Source organism: Schistocerca gregaria, chromosome 1 (genome assembly GCF_023897955.1).
Source record: "Schistocerca gregaria isolate iqSchGreg1 chromosome 1, iqSchGreg1.2, whole genome shotgun sequence".
NCBI classification, from domain to species: domain Eukaryota; kingdom Metazoa; phylum Arthropoda; class Insecta; order Orthoptera; family Acrididae; genus Schistocerca; species Schistocerca gregaria.
In genome coordinates, this window is record NC_064920.1 from 853811140 (window position 1) to 853838212 (window position 27073).

General features: G+C 37.1%; 1 protein-coding gene across 1 annotated transcript in view; it reads left to right on the forward strand.

Annotated features, from left to right (window-relative positions):
* LOC126278136 (mitochondrial sodium/calcium exchanger protein-like) overlaps positions 1-27073 on the forward strand; it is an 84233-nt gene that overhangs the window by 34643 nt on the left and 22517 nt on the right. The window contains exon 3 of the mRNA XM_049978059.1: positions 12076-12229. Within this exon, the coding sequence (XP_049834016.1) occupies positions 12076-12229 (154 nt within the window). The remainder of the gene's footprint in view (positions 1-12075; positions 12230-27073) is intronic.

A 27073-nucleotide genomic window follows, 5' to 3' on the forward strand; every position in this document is an offset into this window, starting at 1 on the left:
GGTAAGATAGATACTGCCTACAGGAAAATTAAAGAGACCTGTAGAGAGAAGAGAACCACGTGTATGAATATCAAGAGCTCAGATGGCAGCCCAGTTCTAAGCAAAGAAGGGAAGGCAGAAAGGTGGAAGGAGTATATAGAAGGTTTATACAAGGGCGATGTACTTGAGGACAATATTATGGAAATGGAACAGGATGTAGATGAAGACGAAATGGGAGATACGATACTGCGTGAAGAGTTTGACAGAGCACTGAAAGACCTGAGTCGAAACAAGGCCCCCGGAGTAGACAACATTCCATTAGAACTACTGACGGCCTTGGAACAACCAGTCCTGACAAAACTCTATCAGCTGGTGAGCAAGATGTATGAGACAGGCGAAATACCCTCAGACTTCAAGAAGAATATAATAATTCCAATCCCAAAGAAAGCAGGTGCTGACAGATGTGAAAATTACCGAACTTTCAGTTTAATAAGCCACGGCTGCAAAATACTAACGCGAATTCTTTACAGATGAATGGAAAAACTGGTAGATGCAGACCTCGGGGAGGATCAGTTTGGATTCCGTCGAAATGTTGGAACACGTGAGGCAATACTGACCTTATGACTTATGTTAGAAGAAAGATTAAGAAAAGGTAAACCTACGTTTCTAGCATTTGTAGACTTAGAGAAAGCTTTTGACAATGTTGACTGGAATACTCTTTTTCAAATTCTAAAGGTGGCAGGGGTAAAATACAGGGAGCGAAAGGCTATTTATAATTTGTACAGAAACCAGATGGCAGTCATAAGAGTCGAGGGGCATGAAAGGGAAGCAGTGGTTGGGAAAGGAGCGAGACAGGGTTGTAGCCTTTCCCCGATGTTATTCAATCTGTATATTGAGCAAGCAGTAAAGGAAACAAAAGAAAAATTTGGAGTAGGTATTAAAATTCATGGAGACGAAGTAAAAACTTTGAGGTTCGCCGATGACATTGTAATTCTGTCAGAGACGGCAAAGGACTTGGAAGAGCAGTTGAACGGAATGGACAGTGTCTTGAAAGGAGGATATAAGATGAACATTAACAAAAGCAAAACGAGAATAATGGAATGTAGTCAAATTAAATCGGGTGATGCTGAGGGAATTAGATTAGGAAATGAGACACTTAAAGTAGTAAAGGAGTTTTGCTATTTAGGAAGTAAAATAACTGATGATGGTCGAAGTAGAGAGGATATAAAATGTAGACTGGCAATGGCAAGGAAAGCGTTTCTGAAGAAGAGAAATTTGTTAACATCGAATATCGATTTATGTATCAGGAAGTCGTTTCTGAAAGTATTTGTTTGGAGTGTAGCCATGTATGGAAGTGAAACATGGACGATAACTAGTTTGGACAAGAAGAGAATAGAAGCTTTCGAAATGTGGTGCTACAGAAGAATACTGAAGATAAGGTGGATAGATCACGTAACTAATGAGGAGGTATTGAATAGGATTGGGGAGAAGAGAAGTTTGTGGCACAACTTGACTAGAAGAAGGGATCGGTTGGTAGGACATGTTTTGAGGCATCAAGGGATCACAAATTTAGCATTGGAGGGCAGCGTGGAGGGTAAAAATCGTAGAGGGAGACCGAGAGATGAGTACACTAAGCAGATTCAGAAGGATATAGGTTGCAGTAGGTACTGGGAAATGAAGCAGCTTGCACAGGATAGAGTAGCATGGAGAGCTGCATCAAACCAGTCTCAGGACTGAAGACAACAACAACAACAGAGTAAAAAATATTGGCCAGGCCTAGTGGTAGTTTTAAAGAAAAAATACTCATCTTGTTTTTTGAGGCTCTCCTTCAATCCATTGCTTGAATTTCTTTTGTCTTGAACCCTGATTCTCTTGTAGGTCTGGAAACCTAATAGATTGATGTGTTTCTTGAATAACATAGACAACAAACTGATTTGTATGTAATTTTCATATTTAATAGTCCTAGATTCTTTACTGCCATCAGTTACAGTGTTTATCAGAAAAATATATTCCATTTGTAAACAACTTGAATTTACACTTTGTCCAAATACTGAGCACAACAGAAAAACTTTACGTCCCTCCTTCCTTCCTTCCCGCCAGAAAAAAAAAAAAGACCTCACCCCCGTTAACATCATTCCAAAGTACATCAGTAAAGACATAGTCATATTAAGATTGAAACATAGAACATTAAATCAAAAATAATTTACAGAAAATGAAATTTACTCAACAGCACTATAAAACAATTATGATAATATATATTCACGTAACAAAAAATTTACCTTTTTGTAGTACAGTGATTCTATGAATTTTTTTGTCACAGGGGTTAATTGTGTTAGCACAAAATATACTACTATACAGTCAGGGTTTAAAAACTTTCAAATAAGATCGCAAAATGGATAAGATCATAAATTTGAGAATATACATGGTCCAAACAGCTTATTGCACATTACAATGTCCAATGAATGTGCTCTGGTCTCTCATTAACTTTTAGGTGTAATGCACTTGTCCTTAACTTACAATTGGATAATAAATGACAAAGTTGCAATCTTGAAAAAAAATTGAAAAAGGTTACTTCTAACAAAAAAATTTTAGATTTTGTCACATGTAATTATGTTGTTTGATTTTGTACAAATACTAATCAGCAATGTCAAAAAAACTTAGACAAAACTGTAAAGCAAATATTAATGCATTAAGGGTAACAAGACTAAACTAATGCTCAACAATCAGTAAATTTGAACTTGGATGCAGAAAATAATAAGATAAATGATTTGTTCCCTTATACACTTGACTTCCTAAAGTTACTCAATTTCTGAAAAGTTAAACCAATTTTGAAAACAAACTTTTCTGTTACTTTCATCATAACTGTAAAAATGTGATATCACTTGCAATATTGTAGATTATGATACCAATTTCACTACAAAAAATGCGTTGCCATATCTCAGAAGCAAGTCCTCTGTGTCTTTTTGGCACTACTATGGTCTACAGTACCATTTTACATTGTCAGTAGTTTATGAAATACTGTGTGCAGCACAGGTACTACTAAAATGTCAAAGCATTTAGTAAAGTTCTGTGTGCTACTCAGTTCCAGGATATTAGATTATGTGTATAGTAGTTCAAATATAAGTCCAGTGTGCTAACATGGCACAACTTCAGTCTGGAATAGCAAATGGAAAAATCTTTCACACAACTAAAAGTTCTTTATAACAATTTAAGTTCAAGTCCAGTTTAGTATACCATGTAGTGTGTTAAAGCACACAGCTAAGTTCACTGTCAATTTGGTTCAACTCATTGGTGAGGATACTATACAACATCAGTGAAATAACCTATATTTATAAGCACTATGGTGAATGTCCATAGAACGAGTAATGTAAAATTTAAATACAAAAATGAAAATGTCCTCCACAGATCATGGGGTTGTATGAAATTTAGTTATCATTTCTAGTTGAAAATTCACTTAAAGTCAGATAGAATTGGAAAATGTGCACTTAGGTAATATGCAAGATTATATACTCTACACAAATGAAATTGTATATATAATTTTTGGGAACAAGTGCCCATAGATTTCAGTAACTCTCCCGATATTTTTTACACACTTTGGTGAAAATAGGATTTGTTTGTTTAAGAGTTCTGTGTCATAGACATCAATTTAAAATTGCATGATGCATTCTTCACTATTTACAAGTAGCTCCAAGACAAAGACCAGTATACATATATCACTAGTTATCAGAAAGCATCTTCAAGGTATTTACAAAAACGATAAAATGTTATGCAGTGCTTATGGAATGTGAGTATAGTATTCAATGGGAAAGTACTCCTTGTACCTGTTAGTATCTTTCAAGAATCACCCTCATACTCATAGATGGTTACATAAATATCAAAACATCAAAGAAAATATGTAATAGTACTAAGATCAAACAATGCAAAATCCAGGATGGATGTGTGTGTGTGTGTGTGTGTGTGTGTGTGAGTTACATTTGCGTGAGTCTGTGTGTATGTATGTGTGACTATTGTTGACAAAGGCCATTGGCTGAAAGTTTTAAGCATGAAAATCTTTTTGTGTGCCTATCTGTGACTCAGCATCTCCGCTATATGGTGTGTAGCAATGTTCCATGAATAGCACTAAGATATTTAAAAGTCATTGTGTGGGATATCGTTTTGCTGAAACACTCAAAAACTGGAATTTCTGTACAGATAAATGTTGATCATTACATGTTTCAATAAATCACTGTATGGTTGTAACACTTTGTACACATCGAACACAAGACAAATTCAATATAGCGTCTCCCATCAAGGATACAAAGTTTCAAAAACTTAATAAATGCCTCATCAGGTTTTCAGAAAAGTAACAAAATAACTAATTAGATTTTTAGAAACAGTAACAAAACAGTTACAGGTCTCAAGTTACAATAAGTAGTATACAATAGTATACAAGTATTATACAGAAGTAGCTCAGTTCATATAGCCTTTTGAGTGCTAAATACATCAACCATCAAGTGTTCAAATGTGTCATCCTGACTTACCTTATATGGTCCAGTGTAAGTATAAAAAGTTTCATAAGTTCAGAAATAAACAGTTTTCACTTCCCATTACCTTTCAACAATGTACAAGTATGCAGTGATGTATAGATACAGTTGTTAATTCACTAAAAACATTCTCCAGTTTACTTCCTATTTTCAAGTGCCATGTTCTTCACATCAATTACCAACAAGGTGCCAGAATGAGAGGCGAGGACGCGGCGTGAGTCGTGCTTCGGTAGCTCAGATGGTAGAGCACTTGCCCGCGAAAGGCAAAGGTCCCGAGTTCGAGTCTCGGTCGGGCACACAGTTTTAATCTGCCAGAAAGTTTCACCAACAGTCTGTGGATTACTGATGTGTTATCTAATTACATAAGATGTCATACTTCACATAGGATCAACTTTTCTGCATAAGTATAGCGGAGTATTTACTTGCATCTGTTACTTCAAATCAAAAATTGCTTGCATTAAAAACCTTGCTGACTATGTGTGTCTTTCATAAACTTTGTCCACAGTAAGAAAATACAGGTTCCTAACCAGTCCATACCTAGCATCACTCTCCTAATTATGTCAGAATACATCAATACATCACTAAATACATCAAATATCTCCTCATTGCATCAACTTTATGTCATATACTCATAATATCACCTCATTATTCCACTAAATACTCCATAATAATAATAATCACCTAAGAAAAATCACCTGCATCATATTACACAATAGATTAACCTCATGAAATAACACCACACATCAGCAGATCTCACAATTAGTACAGATTTTTCTCTGACAACAGAAACAGACATTGCACTCCAGTAATTAAAACTTCCGGGCTAAGAGGCCGTGGTCCAATAGTAGAAATACTTCTCCCTGATGTTTCATTGCCAGCTGCGGGCAACATCATCTGAGGTGTGTTAGGATTATGTTGCCCGCAGCTGGCAATAAAACGTCAGGGAGAAGTGTTTCTACCTCTTAGCCCAGAATTTTTACTGAAGACACCGGCCGTGAAAGCCTACACGCTGTGATTAGACATTGTACTATTTACACATTTTAATACTTTATTGTATGTAATCATTGCATTGCTTGCACAACTCATTACTGTATACAATCATATTACTTCAATGTAAGGGTCAGAAAGATAACACTCCCTGCAACCACTTTCATATACACTTCACTAGGCAACTGTGCTTTCACTTGTTACATTAGATAAACACTTTGAAAACTAGTGCATGACACTGAATAACTCAGGTGTACTCATCTACTGATATCTCTATGTACCACATACACACATAAAAACAAAGTTTTGCATCCCCCCGGTTCCCAGAACTCCTGAAGATAGACATTGACTGAGGATATTGTATCACAGACACAGTCCCTTCGACTGTTCAGAGATGTCACTTAACCCACCCAAAGATGTAAACAACCATGTATGAACAGCGCCTATTGGATGGAGGGGTTCCAACAGTCCATCAGTTTCAGTCATTCCACCAGGTAGGAGGTGCACAGCTCTTGTTGTCTGTAGTTCAACCATGCCTAGACAGTCAGTACCACAGTTTGATCATGTAAGCATTGTAAATTTGTGCCAGGAAGGGCTCTCAAAAAGGGAATTGCCCAGGCATCTCAGAGTGAACCATAGAGATGCTGTTTGGTCATGGACAAGACACAGAGAGCAGGAACTGTCAGTGAGGTGCCTCGTTCAGGTTGCCCAAGGGCTACTACTGCAGTGGGTGACCGCTGCTTATGAATTATGGGTCTGAGGAACCCTGACAGTAACACCACCATGTAGAATAATGCTTTTTGTGCAGCCACAGGACGTCGTGTTACAGCTCAAACTGTGTGCAGTTGGCTGCATGATGTGCAGCTTCACTTTCGATATCTGTAGCAAGGTCCATCTTCGCAACCATGACACCATGCAGCACAGTACAGATGGGTCCAACAACATACCAAATGGGCTGTTGAGGACTGGCATCACGTTCTCTTCACCAATGAGTATTGCATATGCCTTCAACCACACAATCACCAGAGACGTGTTTGGAGGCATTCCGGTCAGGCTGAATGCCTTATACACACTGTCCAGTGAGTGTAACAAGGTGGAGGTCCTTGCTGTTTTGGGGTGGCATTATGTGAGGCTGACGTATGCAGCTGGTGGTAATGAAAGGCGCCATATGGCTGTATGAAACGTGAATGCCATTCTCCAATCAATAGTGCAACCATATCAGCAGGAAATTGGGGAGGTATTTGTCCTCATGGACGACATCTTGCACCCCCATCATGCACATCTCGTGAATGACTTCTTCGGGACAACGACATCGCTCAACTAGATCGGCCAGCAGATTCTCCAGACATGCACTCTATTGAACATAGATTGAATGGGGATAGATTGAAAAGGGCTGTTTTAGACAATGTGACCCACCAACCTTTCTGAGGAATCTACACTGAATCGCCGTGGGACAATCTGGACCAACAGTGCCTTGATGAACTCGTGGATAGTTTGCCATGACAAATACAGGCTTGCCTCCATGCAAGAGGACATGCTGCTGGGTACAGTGTGTACAACAGTCTGGACCACCACCTCTGAAAGTCTCACTGTATGGTGGTACAACATGCAATGTGTGGTTTTCAAGAGCAATAAAAATGGCAGAAATGATGTTTATGTTGATCCCTATTCCAATTTTCTGTACAATTTCCAGAACTCTCAGTGCCAAGGTGATGTAAAACTATTTTTGATGTGCGTAGTTCCTCAAGATTTACCAAAAATTGTGTGTACACTATGTACTAATCTCATTTCTCCTCCAATTATACAACCTTTTACACTTTCATGTGTACGAGCTACTGAGGGTGTTCAACTAATTTGATATACTTGTAAAAATTTGTAAATTTCCATTAACTTATCTTTTTGGTTTAATCAAAAAACTCATTTTTTCACTACAAATAGAAAATCATTCCCCTGCATTACTTATCAAATATGAGTTAACTCTCTGAATTCTACATAAGCAGTACTGTATAGCTTTTATGTTTTTGTTTACTCTCAAAGATTACTGTTCACCAATACTTCTGCTCAAATTATATATGTCACTCTCTCAAAATGTTAACCATATATTATCCAGAATCTAAGACAGTTGAAGATACTACCTAACTAATGACATGGCAAGAAGAAGAGTAAGTGACATCGCCACTGAAGTGTCCCAGACAGATCTTGGGAAACCCTACTTGTCTTCTGAAAATTTTGAAAACTAAGTTTTTTGGATGTAAGGTTTCAAACTAGTAATATTTCTCAAACCTAGGAGTTTTCTGGGCTTATGGTATACCAGACTGTAAGCATTGGATTGTGGGATTCCAGCTTCTTCAAAGGGTCCAATGTAAATATGGAAGAATTTCTGTAGTTCAAAAGTGAGTAATTTGGATCATTAATGAGTCTTAACAACAACCAAGTCACCAAGATTCATCTGAGTGGTTTTTACTTTGTTGTCATGCCCCTCTTTCCTAGCATCACCTTGTTTCTTCATTATGGTTCTAACAATTTCTTCTGTCTCCTGGGGCAAAATGGGTGTACAGGTTGGGAAATCTATGGATTCATTTATGAAATTTGGTGGTTCCCTGTTAAACATAACTTCAAAAGGGGGAAAACCAGTAGTTGAGTGATGTAAACTATTTGTGACATCTTCCAAATCTTCAATGTGTTCAATACAGGATGTATGTTTATAGCTCTCTTCTAGGCTACTAGACAGATTATAGGCAGATATTAAAATGTGTTTAATTTTTGTTGTTTAAATCATATATCTCCAATTATTTGCAATGAATTGTGACCCATTATCTGATAAAATGGCTTCAGGTTTACCTACTCTAGGGATATACTTGTTTTCAACTGTAAATCCAATTGCATGGCTAGTGGCTTTCCTAATAGGGTAGAGTTTAATGAATTTTGAGAAAATGTCTACAATCACCATAACGTAATTGTATCCTTCTTTTGATGTGGTGAGGGTTGATAAAGATCGACAGTCATGAGACTTAACGATTTTTCAGGTAAAATATTCTGCATCAAACCTTGACTAGTTTGGTTGCTCACCTTTACTCTTTGGTATTTGTCAGACCTAGCATAATTTTCTCAATATGTTCTGGCATACTATAAAAATGAACATTTTGTTGTAATTTTTGTAAACATTTTTGTGCACCAAAATGTCTGTAGCTTTCATGAGTATAACTAACTAATTTTTCAATAAATTGTTGTGGCCAGCATAATTTCCAAATATCTGAGTCTTCTTGGGTTCTACAAAACAGTATACCTTTGTGTACTTTGTAGAATTCTGCATCTGGCAGCCTTAAGTGCACCTATTTAATTAATTCATCACAAGGTTTAACTAAATGTGCAAGTTTCACGATCTGGTCTTTCCAAAACTCTTTCATACCCCCTCTCTGTTCCCTGTACATTGGACTTAAAAAACACACTCTTTATCCTTGACTGTTCAGTATCAGACCAAAACACTTTCAAGAAACACTTTTGAAATTAATCTGCTGATAAATTGTAGAGTCAAGTTGGTTGGCCCATGACAAGGCTTCCCCGTCTAATGATCCTTTAATAAACTTTAATAAATTTTTTATTCATGACTCATACCAGGAGAAAACTATCACAACAGTGTTGTATAAAATCAACTGGATGAAAAAACTTGTACCCAGGGAAACACTTTACTGCCATAGTAGAAAAGCTTGGGTGCCCTACATTACATAATGTTTTTAGATAAGCCCCGTCTTGTAGCTGTTGTACTTGTTTATTGATAATAGTGTCATCATCATGTAAGTCTGACACATTTGAGTCTGTTATCCCAGCTATCTTCTGAACTTTTTCATCTACATCTGTGGCAACACTGTCCATTTTTCATTTAATGTATTTATAAAAGTTTACTAGTGTCTCCAACAACATCTTTACATCTAACTTCAACAACACCTATTTCAGATCTGAGATCATTGTATACTTTCCCTATTTTTGTCTCTAATGATTGTATTTTTGATTCTGAAACCTCTACCCTTCACTCAACTTCTTTCACACGTTCATCTATAGCTTTCGCTGGATAACGCACATCAACTAAGTCTTTTTTAATGTTTGAAATTTGTGCATTAAGCATTGCTTTAATGAGATTACATTCTGAGGCTATTGACTTAACAAGTTTTTCTCTATTTTTTCCATTGATGCAAGTTTTTTCCCAAGTTTTCACTATATTTTTCCATAAATGACAGTTTCCAACTTTTTCACTATTTTTTCCAATTGCTGTCATTAATTCAGTAAACATGTCTTGAAAAGTTAACTGTCTGGGTTTTTCACTCAGCATTGTTTTACTTTCATGCGACTGTACTTCTTTCTCATGATCTGGACTTAAATCTAAAACACTAAAATATAAAACTCTCAAGTCTACACTGATTTCATTTAACTGTCTTGAATGACTATTGTCTAATACATCTTAAAACATGTAATTATCGGATATGTCCTGTTTAATTTGTTCATAAATTATCAATGCTAACAAAAAGTCAAAATTTTCGCACAACACTGCACAGAGAAAATACAAAAATAAATATTTTAATTGGTACTTAGCTTACTATTGTCTTGGGTTGGGTAGGTGGCATCAACTTTACCAACAATGCTTCAACCTTTACAACCATGTTTATCCATAGTGTTGCATCATTCCAGAACTTCTCCACGTATACTATGTCAAAGTATATTTCATTTAAAATCATTCCACTTTGCAACACAATTTTATGCTTTTTGGTCACCTGAAACATAAACACACTCAAAAATCCAAATTACAAGTATACTGGTCATGATGGCGCCAGTTTAATGACCTCCTTTGTTATGCACATTTGGATGACTGTCAATTATAATAAATGTTTATGGAGTAAAAAATATTGGTCGGCTCTAGTGGTACTTTTAAAGAAAAAATACTTATCTTGTTTTTTGGGGATCTCCTTCAATTCATTGCTTGATTTCCTCCTGTCTGGAACTCAGATTCTCTTGTAGGTCTGGATGTGTTTCTTGAATAACATAGATGATGAATTGATTCATATGTAATTTTCATGTTCAATAGTCCTAGATGCTCACTCAGCGAAATACATTCCATTTGTATGCAACTTGAATTTTCACTTTGTCCAGCAACTGAGCACAACAGGAAAATCTTTACATCCCTCCTTCCTTCCTACTCACCAAAAAAACAGCTCTCCCAATGTTAACATCATTCCAAAGTACATCAGTAAAGATATAGTCATATTAAGAACAAAACATAGAACATTAAATCAAAAATAATTTTGCAAAAAATGAAATTCACTCAACAGCACAATAGAACAATAAAAAAAATTATCTTTTTGTAGTACAGTAATTTTATGACATTTGTGTTTTTAATCATAGGGGTTAATTGTGTTCACATGACATGTACTATAATACAGTCAGAGTTTAAAACATTTCAAATAAGATCAGAAAAAGTATAGGATCATAAATTTGAGAATATAAATGGTCCAGATGGTTTATTGCAGGTTAAAATGCCCAATGAATGTGCTCTGGTCTCCCATTCACTTGTAGGTGTAATGCACTTGTCCTTAACTTCCAACTGGATAATAAATGACAAAGTTGCTTCATTAACTCTGAAGGCTATGCTCCAGACTGAACACTGAAAGGCATAATCAGTCTTAAATGATGATAATGATGATGATGACTGAGATTGGTGCCTTGACTCATAATCAAATTTTCTGCAACCCAGAATTTCAACAATCAATTATTCATCATAGTTTGAGTCAATGTGGGCACTCCTTACAGGTTTTATAGATTGTTTTGGCTGACACACTAATAGTTTTCTAATTAATATCACAAGTTAATTCAAACTTAATCATCTTGGACTTGTCAAAGACTTACCCTCCTTCTCCCAATTCCTACAATGGAAACACTTCCTTGCTACAAATCCCTGCTACCAAACCAAGCTAATTCCAACACTGAACCCTGCCTCTTCCAGTTCATATCATCATCCAATTGTGATCCTCTCCACTGCCCACCTCACCACTGCCTGATCACCTTTCAGAAATTCCATACCTACAACTTGGCCACACCATCCTTTCCCAGGTCCCTTCCTAAGAATGTTTACCTGACATCAGTTGGGCAGAAAGATGTGAGTGTTACTACTGGTATTTGTAACAGTATGGACTGTGTGAATTCCTGATGCTTTCTAGCATTTCTGCCTTATATTGGTTCTTCACGGTATAGACAGATTTTATTATTATTATTATTATTATTATTAATCTTTGACTATACCACTCTCGTTTTTGTAATTTCTCTAAAAAATGCTATTTATTTTATAATCCATCAAAATAAATTGCAAAGTATAAGTTTACAAGTATTTCTCTACTACTGACTTAAATAAAGGTCAAGTGGAACTGTTATTAAAGCAAAGACAGTAGTAATAATTAGAAGATAAGAGACACATCCACTTTACATACAGTAATGTGTCAGCCGACAAAGACAAAGGTATGATTTCATAAAATCTAAATGACAGACCATAAACATTGTACAGTTCTATTGTTTTACTTATGTAATTTTAATTTATTTTCAGATTTTTGCAATTCTCGGCTTTATAAGTGCAATGATAATAGTTTTTCGCATTGCTGGAGAGGTCATAAGCATTCTACATTGTGTTGGAGTTGTTTTCAGAATATCAGAAGCTACAATTGGATTATCAATCCTGGCCTGGGGAAACAGTGTAGGAGGTAAACCAATTTTTTCAAGTTTCATTCAACATATTATACTCTGCGAGTTTATGTCATGTGCTAATAGAAATGGCTATCATACAATCATGAGAAGAGCATAACTATTCTTCTAGTACAGCTTTTTAGTAGGTGTTCAACTGATAAATTTGAATTTGTAGCTTGGTTGAATTTCATTCTTTTACTCATAAATATTATGGAATTAATAATGTGTTTAACTAATATTCTCATTCATATTCTCACATTAACATCCACTGCCTACGTTTCAATTATCACCTGTGATTTACATATCAGTATGCAAAACCATGCTACATAGTTAACTAAAGTATATATGATTTACCATGTTGTTGTTGTGGTCTTCAGTCCTGAGACTGATTTGATGCAGCTCTCCATGCTACTCTATCCTGTGCAAGCTTCTTCATCTCCCAGTACCTACTGCAGCCTACATCCTTCTGAATCTGCTTAGTGTATTCATCTCTTGGTCTCCCTCTATGATTTTTACCCTCCACGCTGTCCTCCAATACTGAATTGGTGATCCCTTCATGTCTCAGAACATGTCCTACCAACTGATCTCTTCTTCTAGTCAAGTTGTGCCACAAGCTCCTCTTCTCCCCAATTCTATTCAATACCTCCTAATTAGTTATGTGATCTACCCATCTAATCTTCAGCATTCTTCTGCAACACCACATTTTGAAAGCTTCTATTCTCTTTTTGTTTAAGCTATTTATCATCCATGTTTCACTTCCATATGTTGCTACATTCCATACAAATACTTTCAAAAACCACTTCCTGAAATTTTAATCTATACTCGATGTTAACAAATTTCTCTTCTTAAGAAACGCTTTCCTTGCCAATGCCAGTCTACATTTTATATCCTCCCTACTTTGACCATCATCAGTTATTTTGCTCCCCAAATAGCAAAACTCCTTTACTTCTTTAAGTGTCTCATTTCCTAATCTAATTCCCTCAGCATCACCAGATTTAATTCGACTACATTCCATTACCCTCATTTTGCTTTTGTTGATGTTCATCTTATATCCTTCTTTCAAGACACTGTCCATTCCGTTCAGCTGCTCTTCCAAGTCCCTTGCTGTCTCTGGCAGAATTACAATATCATCAGCGAACCTCAAAGTTTTTATTTCTTCTCCATGGATTTTAATACCTACTCCGAATTTTTCTTTTGTTTCCTTTATTGCATGCTCAAGCTCAATATACAGATTGAATAACATCGGGGATAGGCTACAAACCTGTCTCACTCCCTTCCCAAACACTGCTTCCCTTTCATACCCCTCGACTCTTATAACTGCCGTCTGGTTTCTGTACAAATTGTAAATAGCCTTTCGCTCCCTGTATTTTACCCCTGCCACCTTCAGAATTTGGAAGAGAGTATTCCAATCAACATTGTCAAAAGCTTTCTCTAAGTCTACAAATGCTAGAAACGTAGGCTTGCCTTTCCTTAATTTTTCTTCTAAGATAAGTCGTAGGATCAGTATTGCCTCACGTGTTCCAACATTTCTATGGAATTCAAACTGATCTGCCCCCGAGGTCGACTTCTACCAGTTTTTCCATTCGCCTGTAAAGAATCTGCGTTAGTAGTTTGCAGCTTTGACTTATTAAACTGATAGTTTGGTAATTTTCGCATGTCAACACCTGCTTTATTTTGGATTGGAATTATTATATTCTTCTTGAAGTCTTAGAGCATTTCGCCTGTCTCATACATGGTAGAGTTTTGTCAGGACTGGCTCTCCAAAGGCTGTCAGTTGTTCTAATGGAATGTTGCCTACTCCGGGGACCTTGTTTCAACTCAGGTCTTTCAGTGCTCTGTCAAACTCTTCACACAGTATATCTCCCATTTCATCTTCATCTACATCCTCTTTCATTTCCACAATATTGTCCTCAAGTACATCGCCCTTGTATAGACCCTCTATATACTCCTTCCACTTTTCTGCTTTCCCTTCTTTTCTTAGAACTGGGTTTCCATCTGAGCTCTTGATATTCATACAAGTGGTTCTCTTTTTTCCAAAGCTCTCTACTTTTCCTGTAGGCAGTATCTATCTTACCCCTAGCGATACGTGCCTCTAAATCCTTACATTTGATCTCTAGCCATCCTTGTGTGAAATGTATGTTGGCAACAGTAGAATCATTCTGCAGTTGGCCCCAAATGCTGCTTCTCTAAATTTGCACAATAGTGCTTTGCAGAGAGAATAATGTCTTTCTTCCAGGGATTCCCATTTGAGTTCACATACTATATCTGTAAAACTTGCCTGATGATTGAATCTACTGGTAACAAATCTAGCAGTCCATCTCTGAATTGGTTCAGTGTCTTCCTTTAATCCAAATTGATGGGAATCCCAAACACTTGAACAGTACTCAAGAATGAGTTAGACTAGCATTCAGTATGCAAACTCATTTATGAATAAACTACAATTTTCCAAAATTCTACCAATAAAACAAAGTCAAGCATTTGCCTTTCTTGCTCTCAATGTGACATGCCCATTCCATGTCATATTGGTTTGCAATATTATGTCTAAATATTTAATCAAAGTGCCTGTGTTAGTAATGTTCTGAGCACTATGTTGTGAATGTCATACCAAATGTGAGCATTAAATGTAATCATCATGTGTTGTTTAGTGAATTCTTATACCATTTTCTGTTATGACTAATGGTGGTGGTAAGGGACATATTCTACATAAGCAAATGTGAGACATAATTTGCAGGATACACACTTACATCAAGTGAAAGTATGGGTATGTAAATGTGGAAACTGCCACTTGGAATGGGCAACACTGCAATCCACATCTGTTTCTCAACCTATGACTTGCGACAACAACCATTATTCATGGATAAGTCTATAATGCTGTATTTGAATGTTAAAGGACTGTTTTCCTACTCTTTCACATGAACTTATATTTTTCTACATTTAGAGCAAACTGCCATTCATCACACCAACTAGTAATTTTGTCCAAGTCATCTTGTATAATCCTTCAGTAACCCAATGATGAAACCTCCCCAACACCACAAAATGATTAGCCAACAGCTGTAAAATGCTGCTCACCTAGTCTGTCAGGTCATTTATGTACACAAAGAATAAAAGTGATCTTGTCACATTTCCCTGGTACACACCTGTTGATACCCTTGTCTCTGATGAACACTTGCCATTGAGGACCACATACTGAGTTCTATTACTTCTTCAAGCCACTTACATATCTGGGAACCTAAAACATATACTCAACCTTCATTAACAATCTGCAGTGGGGCACCATGTCAAATGCTTTTTGGAATTCTAGGACTATGGAATTTGACTATTTCACTCTATCCATGGTTTGTAGGATATCACGTGAGAAAATGGCAAGATGAGTTTTGCACAAGCGATGCTTCCTAAATCTTTGGTGATTTGTGTATGGATTCTATTCTGTCTCAAGGAAATTTGCTGTATTTCAACTCAGAATCATTTCAAGAATTCTGCTGCAAACTAATGTTAAGACTATTGGTTTGTAATTATGCAGGTTAGTTCTTTTTCCTTTCTTATGTACAGGTGTCATCTATACTTTTTTCCATTCACTTGGGATTTTTCACTGTACAAGAAAAATGTTCAAATGTGTGTGAAATCTTATGGGACTTAACTGCTAAGGTCATCAGTCCCTAAGCTTACACACTACTTAACCTAAATTATTCTAAGGACAAACACACACACCCATGCCCAAAGGAGGACTCACAGTCCATGACCACAGCGCCTTAGACCGCTCGGCTACTGTACAAGAGATTTGTGATAAATGAAGCCTGAGTATAGGACCAATACTGGAGAATACTATTTGTAAAATGAGTTGAGATTCCATCTGGATGTAGTGAATTTCCTTTTAAATCTTACAGTACACTGATGCAAATTTTTATGTCCTACCTGTAGGAATCTGTTTGACAGTAAAATGATAGTATGTTTGTACAATCCTTCTGCATGAATGATTTCTTAAATGTGAAACTTAAAACTTCAGGTTTCATTTTGGTATCTTTTAGTGCCACCCCAGACTGGTCAATGAGTTACTGTATAGAACCATTGACCCATTTAGTGATTTTATGTATGACCAGTTTCCTCAGGTTCTTAGCAAGATCTTCTGCTAAGATGTGATCACACAATTTGTTGTGCACTTTATGCATTGCTCTTCTTATGGACACACAAATTTCTATTGACTTTTGCCTGTCAATGTTTGCACACTCTTTTTGGATTATGCATGCAACAATCCTCGGTTTCCTCAGCATTTTCCGGATTTGATTATTAAACCCTTCCATCCTTAACCCACTTACTAGGCACATACCTAAATGGGTGATAAAAACAGCTTATATGTTTTTTCTAACTTAAACAGTCTCCTGGTTTTCTTGATGGATTTTTTACCTTTAGTAACCATCATTGTTATGATGACATTATCCCAGTTTTTATACTGACACTGTCAATAAGGTCAGGCCAATTTGTAGCTCAAGATCTAAAATATTTCCATTGCATGTTGGTTGTCTAACTAGTTATTCAGGACAGTTTTCAGAAAACATGTTCAGAAGTACTTCATAAGATTTTGTGTCTGTACCACCTATAGTGAATCCATAGACATCCCAGTCTGTACTCGATAGGTTAAAGCTACCTGAAATGTGAAATGTGGTTTATTCATTTCCTAACATACACAATTTCAGAACATATGTCTGATGTACAGGACACATATCAAGGTTACAATTTGCTTATTTAAAATTTTTGTCACACTTACAATAATACTTTGTGGAGTGTTTTCTTACTTGCAATTTGTCAAACTTACAGTATTTACATCTAAATATTTATTCGATTTTAGGGATCCAACTCAAGGTATCACATTGTCCTTCATGAAATTTTCCACAGAATAATAGCATTGTTCAATTAGAAAATCATGTACCTTGCTTTTTAAAATATATGTCTTCATATTCATTATGTCACATCCTTTTATTGTGTTGTGAATTTTCATGGCTATATACTGAGGAGCCTGCACAAGCAGTGTTAAGGGATGAGAGGTGAGCATAAAGTTCTCTTTATGTTTTGTGTTCAAAATGATTTTTTTAGAAGATCATCTCTGCTGCATAGGAAAAGAACCACCTCAAATATGTATAAAGAGGGGACAGTTAATATTTTTAGGTATTTATAGTGGTCGATATGATGCCCCTGGCTGTACAGAGCACATGCAAATGATTTTTTTTTAACTTTAAAATTCATGTAACATTTCCCAAGTTTCCCCAAACATTTATTCCATATCGAATAACTGATTCAAAGTAGCTGTAATATGCTGTTTTCTTGGTGGCCATATCAGTGGCACAGGCTAAAATTTCCATTGTAAATGCAAGGCTGTTTAATTTATTTGCTAGATATTCTATATGAGAATTCCAACTCAAAGTTCTGTCTAAGTTTATTCCCAGAAACCTGACTGAGTTAAGTCCTTACATTTTTTGATTGTTGTGAGTGACACAGATTTCTTCAGTTTTGGAATGTTTGGTTGTAAAACAAATCATGTGGGTTTTGAAATGTTTGCAGGTTGCTTAATGTATTCGACACTCTGTGATATATTGTCAGAATTTTCATTTTCAATTAGGGCAAAAATATCATCTGCAACTAATTTGAAATTATCTGGGTATTTCTGTAATACTGACCATAGACATTCCTTGAATGAGTCTAATACTGTCACAGTAGAATTAGATGGCTGGTAAAAACATGCAAAAATTTGCTTTATTTCACTTAGACCGAATGTACACATCAAGAAAATTTCACTGTCATACTCAAATTTGACCTTGATAGAGAGAATATTTTGTCAGCTGCTATGGTGTCTAATATGTCTTTCTGATACATATTTCATTAATTGCTAAATATCTCAGAGCTATATATTTTGGATTTCAGGCATCTCTCCATCCAAAAAATAATTTGAGCATTAGAAATTTCCTAGAGAGCAGTAAATTCTGGAATTTTATTATGAATACTTCAACAGTTTACTGTTATAATTTTGACAGTCGAAGCGTGTCTACTTATGTGCAGTCAGATTTCACGCTCTGCATGTTGATTGGCAAACATTCATCAGAGGATCTCAGATTACTGCCTAGCCTATACCCAAGTAGTTGCTTTCAGTGTGTAGTGCACCCCTATCCTATCAAGAGGAGTCATACAACTCTGCACTCTGTAATGCAGGTCCAGAAGTCTGCAACCATGACCATCACAGAATTGATGGAGTCTGGTTAAGATTCAACATTTGGCTCCAAACCAAAGGACCCTATCAACTCTGCAAATTGCAAGCACTGCTTGCACCCCACAAGTGAGGCCAGCACTCTTCACCACTTCCACCACTCATCCACATTCTCAGAACACCAGCAACAGCTGTCATTGGTGCCAACATGAATAATACCTTGCAGACAACTATACCTTGTACCCTCAATAGCTGCAGGCATGCCTCCTCCACATCTCAGATGAAGTCCCCCAGCAAACATATTGAGTGCACACTGGAATTCTTTTCAACCCTGGATGTTATTTTCCTAAGGGGCTCCATAATGTGCCTAACATTAGAGATCTGACTAGTGCACAACTCAAGTTCCGGTTAGATTCAATATTGCAATACTCAGGATATATTCAGGTAAAACATAGCCATAAATTAACTTTGAATGATGAATGAACGGACTAGTAAAGTAATACACACAGACATGCTTAGATACTATTCCAAATCTTTGCAGTACAATTTATGTATATTGTCCCATTTCAAAGTTGTATAGAAGATCTACTCATTTAGTCTCATGGCATATGTGTAGCAAATTCAAAAGCACCAATCTATTACAGAACATAATTATATAGTTTTGTGATGGCTTCCAAACCAAAGGTCCTCGGCGGTACTTTTGGGGCAGCCACCACAAATTGTATAAAGCATGGGTAGTGACCAGGATGTAGCTATGTATGTTGGCTAAAAAATAATTAATGACAAGAATTGCGCCAGCTAAAATGAAGAGATAACTTATCTTTATTTCTGACAAAACATGCACCAACAACACAAGTCCAAGTAATATCCAAGAGTAATCCGTGTACTGAGCCTAGTCAAATAAAGTAGCAAATATCCCACTGCAATGGCTCCGCTATAAACTCCACAAAAGGTTAGCAATAGACAATCGACAATAGACAGTCCGTCTTGGTGCCAGCGCTCCTCCTTATATGCAAAAGGCAGAGGGTGCTGCAGACCCGAGCTCAGCCTTGGCGCGACCTCTTCCATCGGTGGTAATGCCCTGAGACACCAACAGCTGTGACAGGAACTGTGGCCAGCGATGTCACAGCCAGGGCGTGCATGTGCAAGTTGGTTGGTTGTTTGTTTGGTTGGGTCTGTGGATACAACATATAGTGTATCATAGATTTTAACTCAGTCAATAGGTAAGGCAGAACTTCAAAAATCACATCATCTTAGCTACTAAATTCCTGACAAGCAAAACACAATTGTATAGTTTTATGAATCTACTGATGGATTTAAACTCAGTCACTGGATAACATAGAACTTTAGAAACTACATGTTCTTACATACAACAGTCATGGCAAACAAAGCAAAATTATGTAGTCTTATAAACCTACAAATATTTTCTATATTAAAAACAAAGATTCCAAGACTTACCAAGCAGGAAAGCGCCGGCAGACAGGCACAATGAACAAAACACACAAACACACACACAGAATTACTAGCTTTCACAACCGATGGTTGCTTCTTCAGGAAAGAGAGGGAAAGACGAAAGGATGTGGGTTTTAAGGGAGAGGGTAAGGAGTCATTCCAATCCCGGGAGCGGAAAGACTTCCCTTAGGGGGAAAAAAAGGACAGGTGTACACTCGCACACACACACACACACACACACACACACACATATCCATCCGCACATAAACAGACACAAGCAGACATAATATAGCTGAAGGGGGGTAGAAGCAAGCTCAACATGAGCAGGCTTAAGTCTGTTGGGAGAGACTGTAACAGTTAAATCTTTTATCTGGATGTCATAGGTGTTGGCTGAGCACCGGAGAACTCAGTACGGGCTGGTATATGGGGGTTGGAGGGGAGCACGGACAGTGTTATCTCAGAGCGTGATGTACTCGCAGTTGTTCAGAGATTTTCGGATGTGAACCTTAGGACAGGAATGGCTGGTGGGTGGAGGGATGTGGAGGTTGATGAAGTGTCATCTGACATGGTCCACGAAGGAAGGTAAGTGAGACTGAGGGAGAGAAGCAGAAGGGCTCACAAGTTCACCAGAGAGAACAACGTTCTGGCCGTATACGAACTCAGCTCAAATTGTCTGCCCTGGTCAGTCGTGATGATAGCTGGACATCCGAAACGCGATACCGATGACTCGACAAAAGCTCGAGCAACAGTTTCTGCCGTGATATTGGGGAGGGGGACAGCCTTGACCCAGTGAGTTGTTTTGTTGATAGACGAGAGAACATAATGTCCGGTGAAATAGGCATAATCGACGAGTGAGAGGCATTGTGTTGCAGTCCTAGTGGGTGTACATTGCCCACACAGCGTTACGTTGGGCCGAAGCCATTGTTCGAATATTGTGTTGATGTAATACATGCAAAAATAACCAACGCAGAGGCCACAGACACAGTAAAACGGCAAAAACGGAAGATTTTACAACTTGGAGTCACCAGTGAGGTGAATGCTCGGGACAGTTACACCAAACACCTTATAATCAGGAGTTCATTTATTCACCTCTTTACACAAGTAAGGCTTACAAACAACTGGATGGCGGAACTGCACAAAGATAATGTTTTGCTTAGCTCAAAGATGATGCTCAGATTGATACTGGTGTCAATCTCATTGGCGCCACAATCTCATTAAAAAAAAAAACTACAAACTGTTGCATTTCTTACATGTCTCAAACACTGCAATGTATTCAGCTTCTACTGTGGAGGTGGCTACAAAGGATTGCCTCTACTCTTTCAGGTGACTCCTGTTCCAGCCAGCAAAATTGTGTACCCTGTTACAGATTTACTGTAGCTGCTTCCTTCCCTGGTCAGCATCACTGAATGCACTATGATCAGAACAACTGTCATTGGAACATAAGCTCAGATCTTTAGTTTGCTGCCGGTAATGAAACACCCTTTTTACTCTGACCCAATGAGAAGCACTAGGTTTAAAGTTGAACTGACTCAACCTCCTAGCTATAAGGGCAATATCAGGTTTAGTACATGTGGATATATAAAACAAACAACCCAACGCCTTTTGGTACAATTTTTGGTCAAATGGCTTGTCATTATCATCTTCACCAAAATGATTGTCATTACATGGTGTAGCTATGCCCTTGGAGTCATGCATTTAAACTCACTCATCGTCAGCTGAATATAACTAGTTTGGTTTAATTTCACTTTCTCTTGAGACTGCTCAATCTTAAGTCCTAAAATAAACAAGTGCCACGCGGGATTAGCAGAGCGGTCTAAGGCGCTGCAGTCATGGACTGTACGGCTGGTCCCGGTGGAGGTTTGAGTCCTCCCTCAGGCATGGGTGTGTGTGTTTGTCCTTAGGATAATTTAGGTTAAGTAGTGTGTAAGCTTAAGGACTGATGACCTTAGCAGTTAAGTCCCGTAAGATTTCACACACATTTGAATATTTTTGAACAAACAACAAGTCATCGATTTCTTCAATGCTAATGTGACATTTAAAAACATTCTTGAATTTTTCAATTCCCTCTTCCTCACCTATTACAACAACATCATCAACATGATCCCCAATGATCAAATGATTAGAGAAGAATGCACAAAGTTCCTTTTCACATTATTCCAAACATAACGTTTTCTTCACAGGACAGAAAAATCATTCCAATTCTTACCTGCTTGGCGAAGCCCATACAAACTTTTATGCAATAAACACACTTCATTCCCCAAACAAAACAATTTCAGTTGCTCAGTGAAAACTGTGCCACTTATGAGACTACTAAGATTAGCAGGGCTATTAGATAAACAGTTTCTACATAAAAGTATATGATTTTCGATCCCCTAAGTATTGTAATTGCTGTAAGAATTCTCAATCAACTTTGTCTCATTACTAAGCTGTAGCTTTCACAATAATTTCCAAATATCTGGCTTGCTTTAAAATTAGTAATTTCACTCTCTCTGTTTCTCTTTGTAGTAAACTCCCACTTACTTCCTATAACATGATCAACTTTTGATCTGCCAACAAGTTGCCATGTATTGTAGCATCTCTAACTCCATTGCTGTAAACCACTTGTTGCTGTGAAGTGAGGCTAAAGCCTCTTATGCTGATGTTGGATCAGATGGATTCACTTCACTTGAGGTAGTAAAAAGTGTGCAAAGAGACACAAAACATATTTTCTTGGCCTCACCATACATGAAGACTGTCACAAACCTACTTCATTATTTGCACTAGAAATTTCATTTTCCATGATGATATACGCACCCCACACACATCTCTATTTCCACTGGTGGTAACTAAACTGCCTTCAGTATCATATCCATCTTCTTCTCTGGCCCCATGTTGGCTCCCATTTCCTCAAACAGCTGTTGCATCAACCACATCATCTGCTTCCATTTTGCACACATTCACACACACACACACACACACACACACACACACACACACACACACAGACAGACACACACACACAGGAACAGGAATAGGAACAGGAAGTTGGTACAATGGGAAGGTTCCACTCCAATGCAGTTAACAATGATTTGCAAAGTATGGGTGTGTTTGTTGATGCAGATGTAGATGCGGAATGTGATATTCCTTTTGTTATCTGTGCAGTAATATATTTTAAAGTTTTGAACTCAAGTAACAAACATTTTATGAGTATTCATCATGTGGTAATTAATTTTAACAGACTGGAATACACATTTAAGTTGAAATTGAAGTTATTCATCTGATTTTGTGATACTGTCCTTCTTAATGATTCGCGATGTCTCTCTACAGTTGGCTGCCTGCAAAAATCTTATATGTGAATTGGCTCTCTAAATAATGTAGAGAACACCAGGCTTGTAATACTTTTGATGTTCATTACACTTTACTTCTCTGCACAAAAGAGAGTAAAATGAATATTAATAAAAGTTTGAGAATGTGACAAAGTTGCAACTTCTAGTGACAAGGGACCTAATGAAATTTTGGTGCAAAGAACTATAGCTGCCTTCACAACTCTGGCTTTTATAGTTTACAACAACTGGAAACCTAGAGCTCTATTCTTAAATTCATTAAATAATTTAATTTTCAACTATAACATTCGAGTTTTCATTACTCTGGGCATTTCATTTGGTTGCATACATAAACAATTTAGTATAGTGTTTTCTTTAGCATAAAATGCAAGTTTTTCAAATGCAAAGAAATTTAAAAAAAGTCATTAACTGTTTTTGATAAAGTGTTTTTCTGGTTCCTAGCAACTATCCTGTTTTCTCATGTAAAGTACATCTGAATTATGAAGTTGGTTTTAAAAGAACAATTTGAGATGAAAGGAAATGTGTATACAGATGTTTGTTTACCATTTCAGTGCATTGGAATGCCATGCACGGGGGCCCGGGTTTGATTCCCCGCTGGGGTGGGAGATTTTCTCCTCTCAGGAACTGGGTGTTGTGTAGTCCTCATCATCATGTCATCCCCATTGTCGATGCACAAGTTGCCCAATATGGCTTCACACTCAATAAGACTTGCACTTGGTGGCCGAACTTCCCGCCCACAGATGCCATTCAATCATTTCCATTTACCATTGTGGCTCATAGATACACGTTCTGGGTGTTCACAAATTTTTAGTTCAGATAAATATGAGAGTGCAAAATTAATAGCATCTGCTGTATAACAGCTATGCTCATCAGCACAGCACCTTTATAACACTTCAGCAGCTATCAATAATAATAATAATAATAATAAGAGTATGTATAACTTGTTTGAAGAAAGGACAAATTGTTTTTGTGAATTTTGTTGTTTTGTTTTTAATTAAGTGCAGTTTATGGCAATAACTAAATAATATTCAAGCTTTTGCTACTCTCTGTTTCACATTTTTGTGTTAGTGAGGGTTTTCATGCTTTTTTATGTTTTTGGATAAATGTAGAAGGTCCGTAATTCATGTATTAGTTAATGAATCAACTTTGGGGCTGAAAATCAGGCATTCTTATGTTGCATCCACACAACATCTCATGCTTATTATACACTTCTTTGTTAAATGTTTACTTGTAGTTTCACTTATTTGATTTTGTCACTTTCTCAGACAACAGATCTGGTCTGGGAAGCCATACATCCTTCGTGGCTAACTTTTCCTGGTTGTTTTCTTTTCTGTTAGTGCTTAATACGATTTCAAAAGAATTCATGTTGACACTGTACAGGTAAGCCAATTCATCCACAGTAAACAACTAACTCCAAACACAAATTGCTGTTTGCTGAAATTATTAAATTCATAGTACTATTTACCAACAAGATTGCTTCACTAGATTAAAAATGAGGTTCTGAGAGACATACAGGGCAAAAGTACACCATCTTTGGCTCCCGATGAACCAGTGAGGCAGCTTTTCATGAATGTTCAGATATACATTGACCCACCCTAACATCAAAAGATGTCACAAGCATGAATAGATGCTACAGTCTCACAATCGATGATGAAGTGCTTTATGGTTCTCACCACCTAAAATGGATTACTGTGTGATAAAATCCAAACCTTAATGTACTATATCTCATTCAGAATCACACAAGATAGGCTTTTCTACCATTATAACTGTAACATACACTGATGTCCAATCTAATTTGACTATACAGGGTGTATCAAAAAGAATCATCTGATTTGGCATCTCTATACTTCTGAAACTAATAAATGTATACAATGAATTTTGTTTTTTAATTAATGGGAAACTCAAAGTATCTTTCATACCTTTACATAGGTGCCTCCCTTGAGATGCACAGTATATGTCAATGCGGTATTCAGATTGCCCCATACAGCAGCAACCATGTCTTGAGTTACAGATTCCACAGCTGCTATTAAGCAATGTCTCAGTTCATTCATTGTTGTTGGTGATGGAGACACATAAACAGCGTCTTTTATAAACCCCCACCAGAAATAATCAGATATAGTCAGGTCCAGTGACCTTGGAGGCCGGTAATGTAAGGCTGAATCATTTGGTCCAGTGTAACCAATCCATCATTCAGTAATCCTTTGATTTAAAAATTCCTGCACCTCCAGATGCCAGTGTACCAGGAACCTTGTAAAACTTGAGAGTTTGCTCTTTCCAACAGTATGTTGTTCACACACATATCTCAAATAACATAATAGTTATAATTTTTTTTTTTTTAAATCGGATGATTCTTTTTGATACACCCTGTATAGTGAATGAATTGGTATATCTGTGGAGTGTAATACCATCTTGTGGAATTTATGCCAAATGAATATGGACAAAAGTGTGGTGCACTATGCTACCACCTGATGTCATTGACATTAACTCGTAGTTGAGTGGTAAGGGCTAGCAGCACTCGTCATGAGCCGTGCACATTGTTTATCAACTTCATACATATTTGGCCCATAAGGCAATTATGTCATACTAGTTGCACATGCACAGAAGCTCCTTAAAGCATGCAAGAGTGAAGATCTGCTCACGGCCGTGATGCCAAGTGTCACTGAGTCTGGAGGAGCAATGTAGCACAGCGTGATTCATTTAGTGCCATGCATTTCCAATTATTGCATCTAAATTATGTTGGAAACATTCAAAGTAAAATAACCAATAAATCCACAAGGTGTGAAAAGTCAGGATGTTAACATGCTCTTATGCTCTTGTGCTCTTACACAAAGGCTGCCACTGTTGTTTACAAATCTCAGTGTTTCTTAATGGACAGTATCATGCACCTCATAATATCCAACTTTGTCTGCCATAGTATAAAATGTAAATGCAAATGTAGATTTAGATATGGCTGTTGATGTGGGTGTAGATATAGCAGTACATGCAGATGTAGATATAATATATATATAGCCCTAACAAATAAGTTGTTCACTGGGACAGTGGAGTATAGCTATGCTATTCACCCAAGTTTTGAGAATATGTCATTTATCAGAGAACATTTTTTGTAAATAAGTACTCTTGTATTCTCCTTTCAGATTTGATTTCTAATACATCAATAGCAAGAGCAGGATTTCCAAGAATGGGCTTTGCAGCATGCTTCGGTGGACCTCTGTTTAGTATCCTTTGCAGCAAGTCAAAATCACATTTCATATTGCTCATTACTGGTGAATTTCTTGTGAATAACAGATAAAGTATAACAAAATTTCTGAGCTTGCTATCATAAAATTGTAACCAACCTCACCTCACAATACTGGCAGATAGACACAAGACTTTTCAAGCAACTGTACTTCAGCTAGCTGGTGTAAATTATGAGTGACTTCAAATTGTAATATATACTTGTCATTCCACACCAAGACATTGCACAGCTATAGCGGTGCATTTTCAGAAGAGAATACATGTTCTGAGGTTTCAACAGATACAGTTCTCATTCTGTGTGGATAACAGGTGCAAGGGCTTCGGAATTGGAAACATAGTCACAAATTGGAGTATAGAGGGTAGTATGATTCTTGTGGACTAAATATATAAACTGCACACAGGTTTAGCATCAAATTCTTGTTGTTTGTGGACCAAATGCAATTTCTTGACCATATTGTGTCAATAATTTGACCAAGACTGGACAGATGTGGGTTATACTAATTGGGAAGAAAGGCCACCAGCCTCAGCCCCAGATAACAATGCCCATGCAGAAACTGATTCACATAAAAGAGAGATTTTCAGACAATGAGGATGTTCACACAGTGGATCTTGAAATTCTGTGGGGCCAAGCAGTGGAATTCTAACATCACAGAACTGAA